At 52.9% G+C, this 17,138-nt stretch overlaps 1 protein-coding gene, 1 long non-coding RNA gene and 1 pseudogene across 2 annotated transcripts; 2 read left to right on the top strand and 1 right to left on the bottom strand.

The window, feature by feature from the left end:
• The first annotated feature begins 364 nt into the window (after positions 1–364).
• Positions 365–2,090, top strand: LOC106824147 (serine/threonine-protein phosphatase 2A 65 kDa regulatory subunit A beta isoform pseudogene; annotated as a pseudogene).
• A 3,162-nt stretch (positions 2,091–5,252) lies between these two features.
• On the top strand, positions 5,253–13,459 carry NAPSA (napsin A aspartic peptidase). Its single transcript, XM_044758849.2, has 9 exons — positions 5,253–5,633; positions 8,296–8,437; positions 8,519–8,642; positions 8,834–8,952; positions 9,389–9,588; positions 10,704–10,826; positions 11,141–11,285; positions 12,876–12,974; positions 13,152–13,459. Exons 1-9 carry the CDS (start codon positions 5,566–5,568, stop codon positions 13,335–13,337), a joined length of 1,206 nt encoding a protein of 401 aa, XP_044614784.1. The 5' UTR covers positions 5,253–5,565; the 3' UTR covers positions 13,338–13,459.
• Positions 13,394–16,913, bottom strand: LOC123281323 (uncharacterized). Its single transcript, XR_011498390.1, has 4 exons — positions 16,780–16,913; positions 15,128–15,377; positions 14,898–14,942; positions 13,394–13,534 (listed from the first exon to the last, which is right to left on the bottom strand). It is a non-coding gene; the product is annotated as an uncharacterized lncRNA (long non-coding RNA).
• Between the last annotated feature and the right edge of the window lie 225 nt (positions 16,914–17,138).

The following is a 17,138-nucleotide window of genomic DNA, read 5'->3' as shown; positions in this document are numbered from 1 at the left end:
CGGGGCCTGGGCGCGGGGCGGGGCGGGGCGGGGCCGGTTCGCGGGGCGGGTGGCGGCAACCAGCGGGAGGAGAAAGAACGTGGCGGACGCTGCAGGGCCCGGGCTTGGCCCCGGGGCAGCAGGCCGAGATGGAGACGGTTCGCTATATCCGATCGCGGTTTTAATCGACGAGCTGCGCAATGAGGACGTGCAGCCCCGTCTCAACAGTATTAAGAAGTTATCCACAATTGCTCTAGCAGTTGGAGGAGAAAGGACGCGAACTGAACTGCCGCCATTCCTTACAGATACAATTTATGATGAAGATGAGGCACCGTTAGCTGTTGCAGAGCAGCTGGGAAATTTCACCGGCCTGCTGGGAGGTCCTGACTTTGCCCACTGTTTGCTGCCTCCTTTGGAAAGCCTGGCGACGGTGGAAGAGACTGTGTTTCGCGACAAGGCGGTGGAGTCCCCGAGGCAGATCTCCCAGGAGCATACTCCTGTGGCTCTGGAAGCTCGTTTTGCACCTCTGGTGAAACGCCTGGGCGAGTGGCTATTGGTTCACTTCTCGCACATCTGCCTGTGGTTTGTTCAGCGTTTGCTATCCCAGGGCTTCAAATGCTCTCAAAGCAGAAATTAAACAATACTTTTTCGTTCCTTGTGCTCAGATGACACACCAATGGTACGACGTGCTGCTGCTTCCAAGTTGGGTGAATTTGCAAAAGTTTTGGAATTAGACAGTGTGAAAAGTGAAATTGTTCCGTTGTTGACTCATCTAGCTTCAGATGAACAGGATTCAGTGCGCCTCCTACCTGTGGAAGCTTGTGTCAGTATTGCTCAGTTACTGTCTCAGGATGACCTTGAGGCTTTGGGGATGCCCACCCTTCGACAAGCAGCGGAAGATAAATCCTGGCGAGTTCGCTATATGGTAGCTAACAAATTTTCAGAGCTCCAGAAAGCTGTGGGTCCTAAAATCACCGTAAATGACCTCATCCCCGCCTTTCAGAACCTACTTCAAGACTGCGAAGCTGAGGTCCGAGCAGCTGCTGCCCACAAAGTCAGAGAACTTTGTGAGAACTTGCCCACTGAAGGCAGAGAGACCATCATTACGAATCAAATTCTGCCCTATAGAAAGGAATTAGTGTGTGATACAAATCAATATGTCAAATCAGCTCTAGCTTCTGTAATTATGGGATTGTCTACAATTTTGGGCAAAGAGAATACTATTGAACATCTTTTACCTCTTTTTTTAGCTCAGTTAAAGGATGAGTGTCCTGAAGTTTGTTTGAATATCATCTCCAATTTAGACTGTGTAAATGAAGTGATTGGCAACCGTCAGCTCTCTCAGTTTCTCCTTCCTGCCATCGTGGAGCTGGCTGAAGATGCCAAGTGGAGGGTCCGGCTGGCCATCATTGAGTACATGCCTCTGCTGGTGGGCCAGCTGGGCATGGAATTCTTTGAGGAAAAGCTGAATTCTTTATGTATGGCCTGGCTTATGGACCATGTATATGCCATCCATGAAGCCGCCACCAGCAACCTCATGAAACTAGTTCAGAAGTTTGGTACAGAGTGGGCCCAAAATACCATTGTTCCCAAAGTGTTAGTAATGGCAAAATGATCCTAATTACTTGCATAGAATGACTACTTTATTCTGCATTAACGTATTGTCCGAAGCCTATGGTCGAGAAATAACCACTAAACAGATGCTGCGCATCGTATTGAAAATGGCAGGAGACCAAGTAGCGAATGTTTCAATGTGCCAAATCTCTACAGAAAATTGGACCAATTCTAGATACCGAGGCTTTGCAGGAGGAAGTTAAGCCGGTGCTACAGAAGTTAGGCCAAGATGAAGACATGGATGTCAAATACTTCATACAGGAAGCAATAAGTGTGCTTGCGTTGGCATAATGAGGAGCAGGAAGGAAAAGAGTTTACTAAATCCCTATCACAGACTTCCGGTCAATGTGTTCTTAAACTGGGTAGAGAAAAAATGGAGAACCTTCAAGACCTCATCCAAGCAAATGGCAACCACTACTTAACAAGAAATCAAATTTCAGTGACTTGATTCTTTCTAAAGATGAAATGGGATTGTTTTTCACTCGTCTTCCTTGTTGGGATAACAGTATTTAGAATCATTTTTGTTGTTTGTGGCCAATTCCTGACACTTGATACAGTCATTTCTTGATTGTCTCCCAGTGATTTATCTGGTACCATCTGGGCTCCTGCATCCTCACTGTTTCATCACGCCTCAGCCACTTAATATTCCCCACCAAGCGTGGATGGGTTTGGACCCAGACACGGAGTGGAGTGATTCTCTTGATGGATCCGTGTATCTGTGTGTCTCTCCATCATTCCAAAGTTAAACGTACGTGGTTTAGAATAACTTATTTTATAAACACTCTATTTGGGAGACACATCGAGATTTAACTGTGGTGAAAGCCACATTTTTCCTGGATAATGATGGTCTGTGTCAGTGTCTCACGTGCAAAGGAATGTGAAAACTCAAGAGTTTATGTATTGGTTGTTTGGGTTTTTGTTTGCTTGATTTTGACCGTAATCACGTCATTCAGAAACCTGAAGTACAGGCGCATCTTGCTGCTACCGTGTGATGTTGCAACCTCACTGAATTTCACCAGCACTCCCCTGTGACTGCATTCCACATTTCTCTCTCTCCACCCCCTGAGAAACTTAAAATTCAGTGCCTCCCAATCAGCAGTAGTTATACTGTTTCATTGCCAGATTGCAGTTTTGTATTTCTAATGAGTAAAGGAACCACTGGTATAACCCTGGGAGCACTTCCTGCTCTTTACCTGGCTCTGCTTCCAGCTGTGTGAACACCTGGTCCTTGCTGCATTGCACTTTCCAAACTGAAGGTCATTACTCATTTTTTTGTACGGGTGATGTTGGAATCTAATCATTTGAAATGTTCATTTTTCTACTTTTACGGTAAAACCTCATTAATTTTTCCTAGAATTTGATGAGTTAAGCTGAAGGGGTTGCTGAAGTGAATTAACAGAATGGAAGGAAGCCTGTTGTGTCTGAACTACTTAAACAATAATTAAACAATATTAAAGCTCTCTTTAAAAAGCACCCTTTTACTAGTTGATATGCCAATTACTAATCACTCTTTTCAATTATATTAAAATGCCTTCCATGAGGATCTTTATGAGACCATATCTTTTTTTCACATGCATTCAATTTACTCTTTATCCCTGAAATATATACATATGTATTTCATGGAGAATTTAAATATTTTTTTAAAAATTTATTTACATTTTTCACCTAATCAAACTTGCCTTGTCCCTAATGAATTTTAATTAGCGAGGTTTCACTGTAGTTTCTTTTTCTCTCAGTGCATCTTGCTGTGTAGTTTGCTTGTTTCCATTTTGGTTTTTGAATTCTTTCGTTGATTCACAACTTTCTTTTACACCCAGGGAGCCCTGCTCTGTTTTGTGAAGGCCCAAAGACTCCTAAAAAACTTTGTACGTTAAACCGTTACATAAAACCAAGGTTGACCAAATACTTTCAAGTTTGTCTTACCTCAGAAAAACAGAACATTTGAAATCAGAAATTATCTGCCTGCATTTAAAACTGCCAAATTATCTTATATGAAGTTTCTATTTTATTCCTTTTTTGGCTAAGGATTAAATATTTTCCTAAGCAAAAATCTTTTCTATGTTCTGATTTTAATAACCTATTATGGTGTAAACATTTTCGTTTTAGTTTCATGGTTCTTTTTCTTTTTTATCACCTGCACATTATGTTCCTCCTTGAAGTTCACATTTGAGAGACTGTTGTCTTGATTCTTGTAACAAATATGCACAACCATTGCTTTACTGTGGGGCTGGAAGTGCGGTTGGTTTTGAATGCCCTTGTCCCCCCCGGGGAGCCCTGTGCCCTGTGCGTTGGCCTTCCCCCAAGACTGTGGTAAAGGGGAGACAGGGAGCCCTGCTTTCTCAGGCCTGGGTCAGAGAGCTCAGCAGGGCCCTGTCTTTCGGGTGACCCCTTAGAGACTTCATTGTTTCTCTCTGACTTAAACAGGGAATCCTTTGGTTCCTCCTCAGAAGAATTGTTCTTTGGCTCATAACTTGGTCATTTTCTCCCTGGCTTAGTTTGCCTATCTTGATTTCACCAGAATGTGAGCTCCAGGAGCTCTGTAAGGGCAGGGATTTGTGTCTGTTTTGTCTTCTGCTGTATCACCAGCACCTCGGTGAGTGTCTACTGTACTTAGTAGGTGCTCAATAAAATTGTGTTCAATGAAAAAAAAAAGAAAATCCAGCAAAATATCTTGTTTTTTGTTTTTGTCTTTTTTGGTAGGAAGATTGGCCCTGAGCTAAGATCTGTGCCAATCTTCCTCTACTTTGAATGTAGGACACCACCACAGCATGGCTGATGAGTGGAGTAGGTCCGTGCCCGAGATCTGAACCCATGAACCCCAGGCTACTGAAGCAGAGCAAACTCGACCACCACCCCACCGGGCCGGCCCTCAGCAAAATATGTTAACTGAACAATCAAGGGAGTGGCTAATGGGGGTTTACTATATAATTTCTTGGAACTTTTTCTATATGCTTAAAAAATCTTCGTAATAACATGTTAGGGAAAATGAATGAAGATGCAGTGTTGTGAATTTAAGATTTGTGCGTTTTACTATACGTAAGTTGCATCTAATTTTTTTTTAAGTCCGAAGTATACAATTAAGTGGAAAAAAAATAAATAAGTTGCTGATCAATAAGTAAAGTTTACCTTTATTTGCTTTAAAAAACGGGCAGGCTGGTATTGCGGTGTCAAGCTAAGCTAGAAAACCAAAAAGATGGAGTAGAGGTGCTCAGGAAGGCTTGTGGCCCCATGAGCAGAGAGTTTGTTTAAAATGCAGATTCTTGGGCTGCCTCTCAGGCCTTTGGAATCAGAATCTCAGAGGGGGTTCCCGGGAATCTGCATTTTCACTAGGTTTTCTGATGCTTGTTAATGTTAGAGAATCTTAATGAGGGACGAGGGGGCCAGGCAAGAGAGAGAGAGAGACATTATGAGTTACTGCTATGTTTTTTCGATGGTGATGGGTCGGTGGGCGATTTTTATGTGTGTTTCACTATTTTCCAAATAAAGCACTGAAGAGTGGGGGCCCCGGCACTCCGGCAGGCCCACTTAAGATGGGGTGGAGGCCTCTCGTCTGGCCTCCTCTCCCTTCCCCTGGACCCTTCGCAAACACCCCGCCCCGCCCTGTGTTGCCCAAGAAAACCCTTGTGGTTAATGAGTCTCAGAAAAGCGAAGTGAAAGTTGTAAGTAAAAGTGAGAGCAGCTAAAGGATGGGGGGCGGGGGCGGGGGGAGCAGGGACCCCCCCCCCTCCCCAGCATCATTGAAATTGGGAGTGAGGCGCCCAGGGACGCAGGATAAGGCTTCTGGCCGCCCTACAAATATACACCGCACATCCCTCCAAAAATACCACCGTCTTCCCCCGCCACGGGTCGCCCACCGAGAGACTTCCTGTCCTGGTCACCTCCGAACCTGGCGGTGGGCGGTGGACCGGGCGGAGTCTCCGGGGGAAGAAAAGAGAACCGCGGGCCGCGGGGGCCACACCCCGGTCCCCAGAGATGTCTCGGCTGCCGCTGCTGCTGCTGCTGCTGCTGACCGTCCAGCCCTCCGGGGCCACCCTGATCCGGTACTGGGGACCCCCCCCACCACCCCAAACCTGGGACAGGCTCTCCCCCTCTTGCCCTTCAGGTCTGGGGCTCCCAAACCTGGCACCCCAAGATCCATGACTCCTATTTCTTGGGTTCCCAGATCTGCAAACGCAGCTCTCCCCTTGACATCTCCTGAGACCCCATCCCTTTTAGTCCAAGATCTTCCACCCCTGAGACCCTTGCTTGGGGACCCCTCCTCCTCTGCTCCAGCGCGAATTCCAGTCTGATCTCTGATGATCTGGTATTGGGGTCACCAGACACACGACCCCCTCCCACCCCCAGCAGATCTTGGAGACCCAAGTCTGTGACATTTAAACTGAAATTCCGCCAGATTCGCATCTTCCAAACTGTTTAGGTCTCAAGAAGTCCAGTTCTGGGGACCCCAGTGACCTTTCTCCCCGCTCGGCTCCCACCTCTGGTGCCTCCCCCATTGTCTCTCCCCTCCCCCCCGCGCGCCCCCCCCCCCCCCCCCCCCCCCGCCCCGGCCCTTCTCTCCACCACCCCCGGAACTCTTGAGGGGGAAGGAGGGTCCTCCTCCAGGAACCCTTTTCCCCACTTCACATTCTCAAGCCTCTCCAAGACTGAGTCAAGGAGGGGACACAGCTGTGAGTGAGGGCCCGGGGCTCCAAGGAGTGGCTGCAGGCAGGTGCAAAAATATGACCGCACATGATGTTTGCTAACCCGCTTTTTGAACCTAATAGATCATGGCCATTTCCCAAGTCAATGCAAAGAGCAGTGATTCTCTGAGTGTTGCCTGGGAACTTAGAAATGCAAATTCTTGGGTGCTACTGGGACCTACTCAATCAGAAACTGAGAGTTCTGAACTTTAACTAGCCCTCTGGGTCAGGGGTTGGCAAACACGCAGCTCCAGGGCCAAATGCAGCCTGCCACCTGTTTTTGCAAATAAATTTTAATGGGACTCAGCCATGGAAATTCGTTGACATGTTGTCTACGGCTGGTTTGGTGCTACATTGACAGAATTGTGTCAGAGATGGATGGCCTGCAAAGCCTTTACAGAAAATGTTGCCTATCACCCCTGCTCCAGGTGGAGCGGAAGCTTCACGCTAAGGTTTGGCAACCACCGGCATAGAGAGACACTTCCTCCTTCTTAGTGGTTTAATGGATTCCATTCTATGCACGTTCTATAGCAGACCAGAACCAGACCCAGTGTTGGCCACTGGTTGGTCTCCGGTTTTCAAAATCAGACACGTCCTCATAAACACATCTTTGCGCCCTTGTCCAAGGATCTGTAGATAAAATTCCTAGAACTGAAACTTAGTTGGGTTGAAAGATGTGTACAATTTCAAGCGCCAGGATACCATTACCTAAGCACCTTCTAGAAACTTTCTATCAATCTACACCCTCCAGCCAAGAGTGAGCATTTGTCTTTCTTTGCTAATCTACAAGTCGAAAAAAAGGTTTTCGTTCTTGTCATTCATATTTCTTTGGTGACTACTGGGGTTGAACATCTTTCTATGTATTTGGAAGCGGTTTGTACTTCTTTTGAAAATTCCTTGTGTGTGTCCCTGGCCCATTTTCCTACTGAATGTCAAGAACTGTGAAGTCAGCTTGCCGCAGTTTCATGGCTGCTGGTAAAAGACACAAGACTCCCAGATCAGAGACAGAGGACGGTTTATTACGCCCAGCAAGAGGAGTAGCCAGACCATCAGCATTTGTGCTAGTTTTCTGAATCACCGTTCCCACAGGGTGAAATAAAGAGGGCAGTGAGGTGCACCACAGGAGAAGAACCCTAAGCTTAGGGAACCTGAATCTTCTATAATGGATCATATGCCTGCCCGCCATTTGCTCCAGAGAGAGACACTGTCTCTCTTTCAATGCTGTTCACTAAACAAAATCCTTGAAAAGACAGTCTGGACAAAAGCAGTCAGTGTCTCTGCAGAAATACAAGAGACTCCTGGAGAAGTGTCTCCCAACACTGGGTTATTTATCTTATTCTTATTTATTTTCAGAAGCTCCTTGCATCTTAGAGATATTAACTCTTTGAGACATACAACCTGTAATTATTTTCCCCAGATTCCTTTTTCTTTTGGCTTTATTTGCAGCTTTTTGTGTTGGAGGGAGGGGGTGCAGAAGTTTGTCATTTTAGAGTCAACCTCATCGATATTCCCTCCATGATACATGATCTTGGTATCATGCTTAGAAAAGCCTTTCTCTTCCTAGAGTTGACCACTTTCCTTCCTTCCAGTGCTCTAATCATTTTAAATTGCACACTAAGTCTTTGATGTATCTGGAAGGTACTTTAGTGGAAGCAGTGAAATTGGGATTTGGCATTGACATCCTTTCCCCCAGCGGTGGGGGAAATGGTCTCTGACATCATGAGTTGAGGCACGAAAGGGTCTTTGCCAAGGCTAGTTTTATGTTAGGGTTTTTGGGAAACTCTGTGAATGTCCGTTCCCTGGGAATGGCTTATTTTATGTTATTTGAAATGTCACTTGTTGAAAGGTTTGGGGGAAGGTTTGTTCGGGATGGTTTACTCTGTAGAGTCTTTGGGGGAAATCTGTCATCATGGTTTGGTAGGGTCTCCGGGAACGGCTGTTATTGTAGAGCCAAGGAGATGTTTACATTGTCATTAAGTCTTATTTGGGAAAGTGTTATAGAGGGTGTCCTCCTCTCCCACAGGATCCCTCTTCGCCGAGTCTACACTGGACGCGGGGTCCTGAACCCACTGAGGGGATGGGGGAAGCCAGCAAAACCCCCCAGGATGGGGGCTCCATCCCCCGGGGACAAGCCCATCTTCTTGCCTCTCTCTGACTACATGAACGTGAGTCACAGCCCCACACGGCCCCGCCCTCCTGCCCTCAAGTCAAGCTCATCCTTCACGCTCCTCCTGTTTTGCCATCAGGCCCAGTATTACGGGGAAATCGGGCTGGGAACACCCCCACAGAACTTCTCTGTCGTCTTTGACACTGGCTCCTCCAATCTCTGGGTCCCGTCCGTGAGATGCCATTTCTTCAGTCTGCCCTGCTGTGAGCTTTCATGGGGCAGGATAAGGCTGAGTGGGGGTGAAGGGAGGTGGGGCTGGAGAAGGTGGCTTCCCAGGGGTTTTGGGGACCCTTTTCTCTTCTAACACACCCACACAGGTGAGAAGGTCAGAGGGGCAGGAGGCATTGGGGAGACTCCCTTCCCTCAGTGACACCTCCTTGACCTTCTGACCTAGGGTTCCACCATCGCTTCAACCCCAAAGCCTCCAGCTCCTTCAAGCCCAATGGGACCAAGTTTGCCATTCAATATGGAACCGGGCGGCTAAATGGCATCCTGAGTGAGGACAAGCTGACTGTGCGTGACCTTTGACTCCAGGGAGGCTTGAGGCTGGGAGAAGCCTAACGTCTAAGACATCTAGCTTAGAGGGGCTTGAGGAGGCGGGGCTTCCCTGGCAAAAGGGGTGGAGCTTCCCAACGAGGGGCTGGGCTTCCCAAGTAAAAGGGATGGGGCTACTGGGGTAGAGGGGTGGAGCTTCCTAGGTAGAAGGGGTGGGGCCTCCCAATGAGGGGCGGGGCTTCCTTGTAAAAAGGGGTGGGGCTTCCCATGGAGGGGCGGGGCTTTCTGGGTAGAGGGGCAGGCCTTGTTAAGTGAAGAGGAAAGCTTCCTAGGCAGCTGGCGTTGTTCCCAGAGGTCCCCAGACCTGGGATTCATGCCTTATTTTGGGAGATCCCAGGGATATGTAAGAACTGTCCTCCCAGAAGTAACTTCCCCCATTTGAATCTACCCCTAGATTGGGGGAATCACGGGTGCATCAGTGGTTTTTGGGGAGGCCCTGTCAGAGCCCAGCCTGATCTTCACTATTGCCCACTTCGATGGGATATTGGGCCTCGGTTTCCCCATTTTGGCCGTGGAAGGAGTTCGGCCCCCACTGGATACATTGGTGGACGAGGGGCTGCTGGATAAGCCCGTCTTCTCCTTCTACCTCAACAGGTAACAGGGGAGGGGCCACCTTCCTGAGTCCTAGCCCCAAGCAGGATGTTCTGCCCTCCTTTGGGAAGCCCCTTAAGCAATAAAGGAAGTCCCACTCTCCATTCAGGAAGCCACTGAGCCATTCTCCACTTGGGAAGTCATCCACCCAACACTGGAAGTCCCACCCTCCATTCAGGAAGTCACTGAGCCCTTCTCCCCTTAGGAAGTCATCCACAATACAGGAAGTTGCATCCTCCATTCAGGAAGTCACTATCCCAATATAAGAAACACCTGACCCCTATTCAGAAGTCCTACTCACTAAACAACACCTTAAGACCTACTAAAGAAACCCACCATCATTTTAAATGCTCCATGTTTCAAACTCAAACCAGGAAATCTATACCCTACCCAATCAAATACTGAACTTAGGAAGCCCCCCTTCACCATAAAGAAAGCCCAAATTCCATTTGAGAATACACGCCAGAAGCCAGGAAGCCCCACCCACCTTTCAGAAAGCCCAGCCTAACCCTCAGAAAGTCCCACCCACCAGCCAGGAAGTCTCCACCTCCCCTTGGGGAGGCCCATCCCTCACATGCAGAAAATCCTACGCCTCTTTCAGTTACCCCGATGTCCACCTTACTCAGGAAGTCCCATCCACCTGCTAGCAGACCCTGCCCTCCCACACCTCCAGGAAGTCCCCTCCCACCCCCTCTTCCTATCACTTACAACCAGCTCAGCAATGTAACCCTTTGAACCGGGAGACATGCAACTCAGAAAGTCTCCCCATCCACCTAGGAAGCCACCCCACCCCTACACAATCACACCTTCCAGAGCCAATTCAGAAACCCCAATGCTCCACTTAAATTCCTCCCCCCCAATGTTTTACCTTCCACAGCCAAACCAAGTCCCGTGCTCACTTCAGGAAGCCCCCAAAACCCTAAAATCCTAACCTCCACCAAGAAATGCCCCATTTCTCTCCACTTCTTGCCTTGCTTCCAGTCCCAGCATCTAGGCCTGCATCCCACTACCCGACCTAGAACCCAGAAACCACCCCATTGGCAGGATGTCCCTTCCCTGGCTACTCCCGGGGCTGACAGGGGAACCGTCGAGACACTGACAGCCCCCTGCCTCCGCAGGGACCCTGAGGCGGCTGATGGAGGAGAGCTGGTTCTGGGCGGCTCAGACCCAGCCCACTACATCCCACCCCTCACCTTCGTGCCAGTCACGATCCCTGCCTACTGGCAGATCCACATGGAGCGGTGAGGGACCTGGCCTCCTGTGTACTGGGGAGGAGGGGCTGGGGGCTGGACTCCTGGGTCTGAGGGAGGAGGGGCTGGGCGCTGGACTCCTGGGTCTGAGGGAGGAGGGGCTGGGGGCCTGGACTCCTGGGTCTGAGGGAGGAGGGGCTGGGGGCCTGGACTCCTGGGTCTGAGGGAGGAGGGGCTGGGGGCCTGGACTCCTGGGTCTGAGGGAGGAGGGGCTGGGGGCCTGGACTCCAGGGTCTGAGGCAGGGGGAGGCGGGGGCGGGACTCTGGGATGCTGGCTCCAACGAGTGCCCCTTTCTGCCTCACAGTGTGAAGGTGGGCACAGGGCTGACTCTTTGTGCCCAGGGCTGTGCTGCCATTCTGGACACAGGCACGTCTCTAATCACGGGACCCACTGAGGAGATCCGAGCCTTGCATGCAGCCATTGGGGGAATCCCTCTGCTAGCGGGGGAGGTGAGGACATGGCGTCCGGTGGATGTCGGCTGGGGAGGCTGACGGGGGCTTAATGACAGACATTGCCCAGGATGCTGGGGCCCGAGGGAGGGAATCAGGTGGGAATCAGGTGGGTGGGAGGTATTCTAGGGCAGGATGCCCTGAACCTTGCGAGTTACAGGCTGGGGGGTGGGGGGGGGGGAGTGGGAGGAGGAAGGACACCTCCCAGGGGTCTCCTCTGAGTGACTCAGTGGATGGGAGGAGATAGTGCGGGTTTATTCAGGGTTGGATGGGAGCAGGAGGCTGGGGGCCTGGGGACACCTAGGGGTGGTGTGAAAGAAGCTCAGGAATTACAGTCAGGGGCCACCAGCCCTTAGACTCCATCAGAGCCAAGGAGGTGGGGGGGCCCTCCCTGGGAGAGAGAGGAGGTCCTGGGAGCAGCCTCAGGGAACATTGACACCCAGGGAAAGGCGACAGGGCAGGAGCAGCGAGGCATGGGAGGAGAGCTAGCCCCACAGAAGCCGCACGAAGTGGGGCACGGTGCACCCCGAGAGCTGCCCACCCACTTCCACCTCAGGAGGCCCTGCAGTTTCCGGGCAGGAGTGGGTCCTTCCAGGTCCGAATTTCTGTGACTCTATCACTGTGCTCTTTGGCGCTTCTGGGATAGGGGAGAAAACTCAGTTCGTGAGGCTCCGAGTCAAATGCCGAGAATACAGGCTTGTAATGAGCAAGGGAAGCAGCTAGATCACAGTGGTCAAGGGAGTGGGGCTGCCCGGGCTGGAAGGAAACAGCAATGTGAACTATGCTAGCCCAGACTGTCAAAATATAACTACCCACACTTTTCACTTGTGGAGTCAAAATACACACGAAGCCTTTGATTGTATGCAGTGTCAATTTGTTGGTAAGTTAATCAATATTTTTTCATTCCTGTTCAGTTGTCTATTTGTCCTTCTCAATCTTATCAATCTTTGACATCACTTATAAAGGGCAAGGATCCACAAATAAACAGCTAAGAATTGCTTCGTTGGACAATAGTGGGTCAATCTACCGCACTTTACTATGCTAGGGGAGAGAAGACACCTGAAAAAATAACCCGGTCTGGGGGAGTGTGGTGAAGGCGACTGCAGACATTGCTGTTAAATAGAACGTGATACCAGGGAAACCATTTATCTGTGTTTGGCAATAAATTCAAACACCACCAGGAGGGACCCAGAAGTTGAACTAGGACCCTCTTGATCTGCAGCCAAACGCTCTACCCCTGAGCTACACCCCCTAGCCTGCTGGGAGTGCCCCTCCTGACATTCTGTCACCTGTGTTGCCATGCCCCAGATTTCCTGGGCCCCGGCTGGTGCCCAGGGGCCACCAGTTTTGGATCTACAATTAGACAGAGGAGAAGGATTTGACTGAATAAGAGACTAGAGGAAGTGGCAACAATTATATAGGGGTGAGGGAGGAGCCGGTAAGGCTAGAGAAGGCGGCAGAGCCTCACCACCCGAGCCCCTGAACAGCCAGCTGCCCAATGTGGACACCACCCGACGGCACTGGGGGGCCACGGAAGGAACTGAGCGGAGCAGGAAGCCCTCATCTCCGCTTTTCCCTCTTCTCCCGCAGTACCTCCTCCAGTGCTCCACAATCCCAAGGCTCCCTCCAGTGTCCCTCCTCCTTGGGGGGACCTGGTTTACCCTCACGGCCCAGGACTACGTCATCCAGGTAGGTGGCCGTCTCAATGACGTCAGAGTGATGCAATTCAATGAGGCTTGAGAGGGTGGAACTGGGAGTGCGTTTCCAGTGCCCGGGGCAGTGGGCGGGGCGAAGCTTTGGCTCCCGGGGAAGGGGCGGGCCCGGTGGCCGTGTTGTCACCCCATTGCCCGCGTTGTCGCCCTGCAGATTGTTCGGGGTGGCGTCCGCCTCTGCTTGTCCGGCTTTGCGGCCCTGGACGTGCCTCCACCCACAGGGCCCCTCTGGATCCTCGGTGACGTCTTCTTGGGCAGCTTCGTGGCCGTCTTCGACCGTGGGGACATGAACGGCGGGGCCCGAGTGGGGCTGGCGCGCGCTCGTCCTCGCGGGGCGTGACGTCGAAGGGGTTGGACCCACGCAGGCGCAGTTCTCCGGTGGACGCCCCAGTTAGGCGCATGCGCAAAGGGTCGTAGCAGAGGCACCGCTACTCAGTAAAATACTCCACTATTTACATTGAACCCACCTGGATCGCCTCTTTTTTTTTTTAAGCTCGTGAGTTTTGAAGAGTAAAATTAGTGTCTCGCTCTCTGGAGCTGAGGAAGAAAGGGAGGATAAAGGTGGCGCTCCTATTTTCCAGGGCTCACACCGATACCGGGGTCTTATACTACGAATCCCATGAGGCCTCGCGCCTACACTGCCTTTCATCCAAGGCGCCCCACACCGCGGAGCAACACGGACGTTGTAGTCCAACCCGTGTTCACGCCCTGCCGGGGGCGGGTGCAGCCACAACATGCGTAGGAGGCGACAGGTCGCGACGGCAGCGACAGGTGGCAGTGGGGGGGGACTGAAATCGTAAAGGATTTTCCAACCCTTGTTCTAAGCGGAGGGGATACCATTTCCGCAGACTTCATCTCCCGTTCCTTTTCCCTCCCCTTGGGATCCCGGGACCCCTGGGTCCGCCATAAAGGCGGAGCTTGAAGCCCCCGGGTTGGGGGGAGCTGTGCTGCCCCTCCTCCGGCGATGATGTCACTCCCCCCTCCGCAGCCTCTTGCCGCCCAGAGCTGCCGGGTCTGGGTCACCCCTCCCCCCATCGCCAGCCCCGGATTCCCCCATCCCCGCCCCGCCTCGACTTGGGGTGAGTACGGGAGAGGGGGAGAAGGCTCAGGGTCTGGGGGCGGTAAGACAGCCCAAATCGTAGTTTTAAAGGTGGGGGACTCGGGAGACGGGGCCTCAAAGATTACAGCGGAGAGATCCCCTTCAATAAGGAGCTTTAGCGGCCAAAGTACTTGGAGGGTCTCGGGGCACCAAGAATCGTAGGCAGAGAGTCCCCATATTTTCAGCTTTAGTGTCCGGGAGACCCTCTTTCCTGGAAATGGTACGGATAGGAATGGGGGCGGAGAAACCGAAGGGGTCCTAGAAATCAGAAAGGGGAAGACCCTTCCCCAATTCCAGGGCCTTAGGGAATGGGGCAGGGAGAGTTAGGAGGGGGTGCTGAGGATGACGGCGGTGAGAGTTTGGAGCTTTCGGGAATTTTTGTGCCTTGAGGACCAGGAAAGGATAGATCGGGAAGGAGGAGGGGTGGGGAAAGGGTCTGCAGACGTGGACAGACATTGGCTTCCCCCCTCCTGGTGTCTGTCGCCAGAAGCCGAGTCCACTTCCCCCGGTCCGTTTGCAGGGTTGGGTGTCCCGTAACCTGAGCCCTCCTCGTGCCTCCAGAAGCCCTCCGATGGGTGGGGAATCCAGGCTCCCCAATCCCCCATCTACCCTGGTAGGGCCGGGGAGGGCCATTAGGGAGTGACGGCATCCACATTTCCCAGGGCCTGATGGAGTCTGGACCATCCTGTTACTCCTCGCCCGCTGCCTCCTCCCTCCTCTAATCCCGAGGTTCATCCCATATTCCCCCCTATTCCAAGCGCCCCCCCCCCCCAGCCCGCACCCTCTCCCCCACCTTCTGACCTCTGCAAAAATGCTGATTTGGTCACTTGATCCCGTGCCTGGCTGCTGTCAACAGCGCAAGAGAAAAGTAGAGGGGGGAGGGGGGTATAAGGGAGGAGGGCGGACTTAGGTCCTTACCCTGGCCCCCCCTCCCAGCCCCACTGCCTACCCAACTCCTGCTCCAGCCCCCACCCCCACCCCCACCCTGGACTTGCCCAGAAGCCTCACTCAACCCAAGCCCAGACCCTCACCTTAGGATCCGCTGCTTCTGCCTGGGGATACACCAGAATCCTGGGCGGAGAAGAGTAGGAAGCCCCAGTGTCTTTGCTCTGCTCTCCTGGGTCCCAGGGGGGCTTGAGGACTGCCCGAGGATACGAGGACTCTGGATCGGCGGGGGCAGCGGGGGAGCCCAGGGTCCGGGGGGCAAGGGAAACTACCTGCCTGGTCCGCAGGACAGGCCCAACTTCTGCAACTCTCTCTGCAGTGACGCAGCCTCGAGTCCTGGCCAGGATAGGGGTTAGAGGGGGTCATGGGGGTGAGGGAGCCTGGGAAAGGGACAGAGATCCAGAGAGAGGGACAGAGACTGAAGGACAGCGGGGGGACAGAGTCCCAAAGAAGTGGGAACAGACTCAGAAAGAGGGGGACAGAGACTCAGAAGGGGGTGAAAGAGACATGCGGGGAGGAAGAGACCTGGGGAGGGGACAGAGAGAAAGAGAAAAGGCAGAGACAGAGGAAGGAAAGAGAAAGACGAGGGGGAAAAGACAGGTTGGAAGGTCGTCAGGATAAGAGGGAACAGACTCAGATGGATAGGTAGAGACCCAGAGAGTGGGGGGAAGGAGGGGAGTGGAGGACAGAGACACAAGGAGGAGGAACAGAGACCTAGAGGGGACAGAAATCTACGGAGAGGGTACAGAGGCCCAGAAAGAGGGGGACAGAGACCCAGGGAGAGGGGGACAGAGACCCAGAGAGATGAGGGACAGAGAGACCCAGGGAAAGGGGGACAGAGACCCACAGAGAAGGGGGGACAGAGACCCAGAGAGAGGGGGACAGAGACCCAGAGAGAGGGGGACAGAGACCCAGAGAGAGGAGGACGGAGACCCAGAGAGAGGGGGACAGAGACCCAGGGAGAGGGGGACAGAGACCCAGAGAGATGAGGGACAGAGAGACCCAGGGAGAGGGGGACAGAGACCCAGGGAGAGGGGAGCAGAGACCCAGAGAGAGTAGGACAGAGAGACCCAGGGAGAGGGGGACAGAGACCCACAGAGAAGGGGGCACAGAGACCCAGAGAGAGGGGGACAGGGACCCAGAGAGAAGGGGGGACAGAGACTCAGAGAGAGGGGGACAGAGACCCAGGGAGAGGGGAACAGAGACCCAGAGAGGGGGGGACAGAGACCCAGAGAGAGGAGGACAGATACCCAGAGAGAGGGAGACAGAGACCCAGGGAGAGGGCGACAGAGACCCAGAGAGAGTAGGACAGAGACCCAGAGAGAGTACGACAGAGACCCAGAGAGAGTAGGACAGAGACCCAGAGAGAGTACGACAGAGACCCAGAGAGAGGGGGACAGGGACCCAGAGAGGGAAGGGGACAGAGACCCAGGGAGAGAGGCAAACCCCTGAGAAAAAAGTCAGAGACCAGGAGAAGGATACTGGGGGTGGGGAACTGAGCCACGGTCGGGGGAGAGGAGACTGAGGCTTAAAGAGAAGAGGGGCAAAGACTCAGAAGGGGAAGATTCAGAGAACAATGGGACAGAGCCCCAGAGGGAGCCCGGAGACAGAAAAGAGGGACCAGATTCTCCGAGGGATGAGGGCAGAGACGGGGGAACAAATACTCAGAGAAAGGGGAGACAAAGGGACACCAAGAGACACAGAGACGGGAGCGGGGGTGGGTGGGAGGGATACGAACCAGCCGCCGCACCTGCAGAGGGAGGCGGCGGGTCAGGGCCGGTGCCGCGCGGCCGCCCGCAGCCCCTGACCCGCCCCCTCCGCTCCCACAGGCACCGCCTCCTCCCGCCGCAGCCCCCGCCGCAGCCGCTGGCCCCGCCCCAGCCCCTGCGCCTGCGCCTGCGCCCTGCCGCCGGTGTCAAGGCCGGCCCAGGGGGCGGGGCCGGGCCCGCTCCGGGGTGGTCCGCCTAGCTCTGGCCCCGCCCCTCTATTAGCTCCGCCCCAACCCTCCATCTGTCCCCTCCCACCAGAATTCTCTGACACCTAGCCCCGCCCCATTTCCCATTGGCCCCGCCTACTGTCTCAGCCTACACTGTGACT

This window comes from Equus asinus, chromosome 26 (assembly GCF_041296235.1).
Source record: "Equus asinus isolate D_3611 breed Donkey chromosome 26, EquAss-T2T_v2, whole genome shotgun sequence".
In the NCBI taxonomy this organism is placed as follows: Eukaryota; Metazoa; Chordata; class Mammalia; order Perissodactyla; family Equidae; genus Equus; species Equus asinus.
This window is presented reverse-complemented; position numbering and strand designations above follow the sequence as displayed.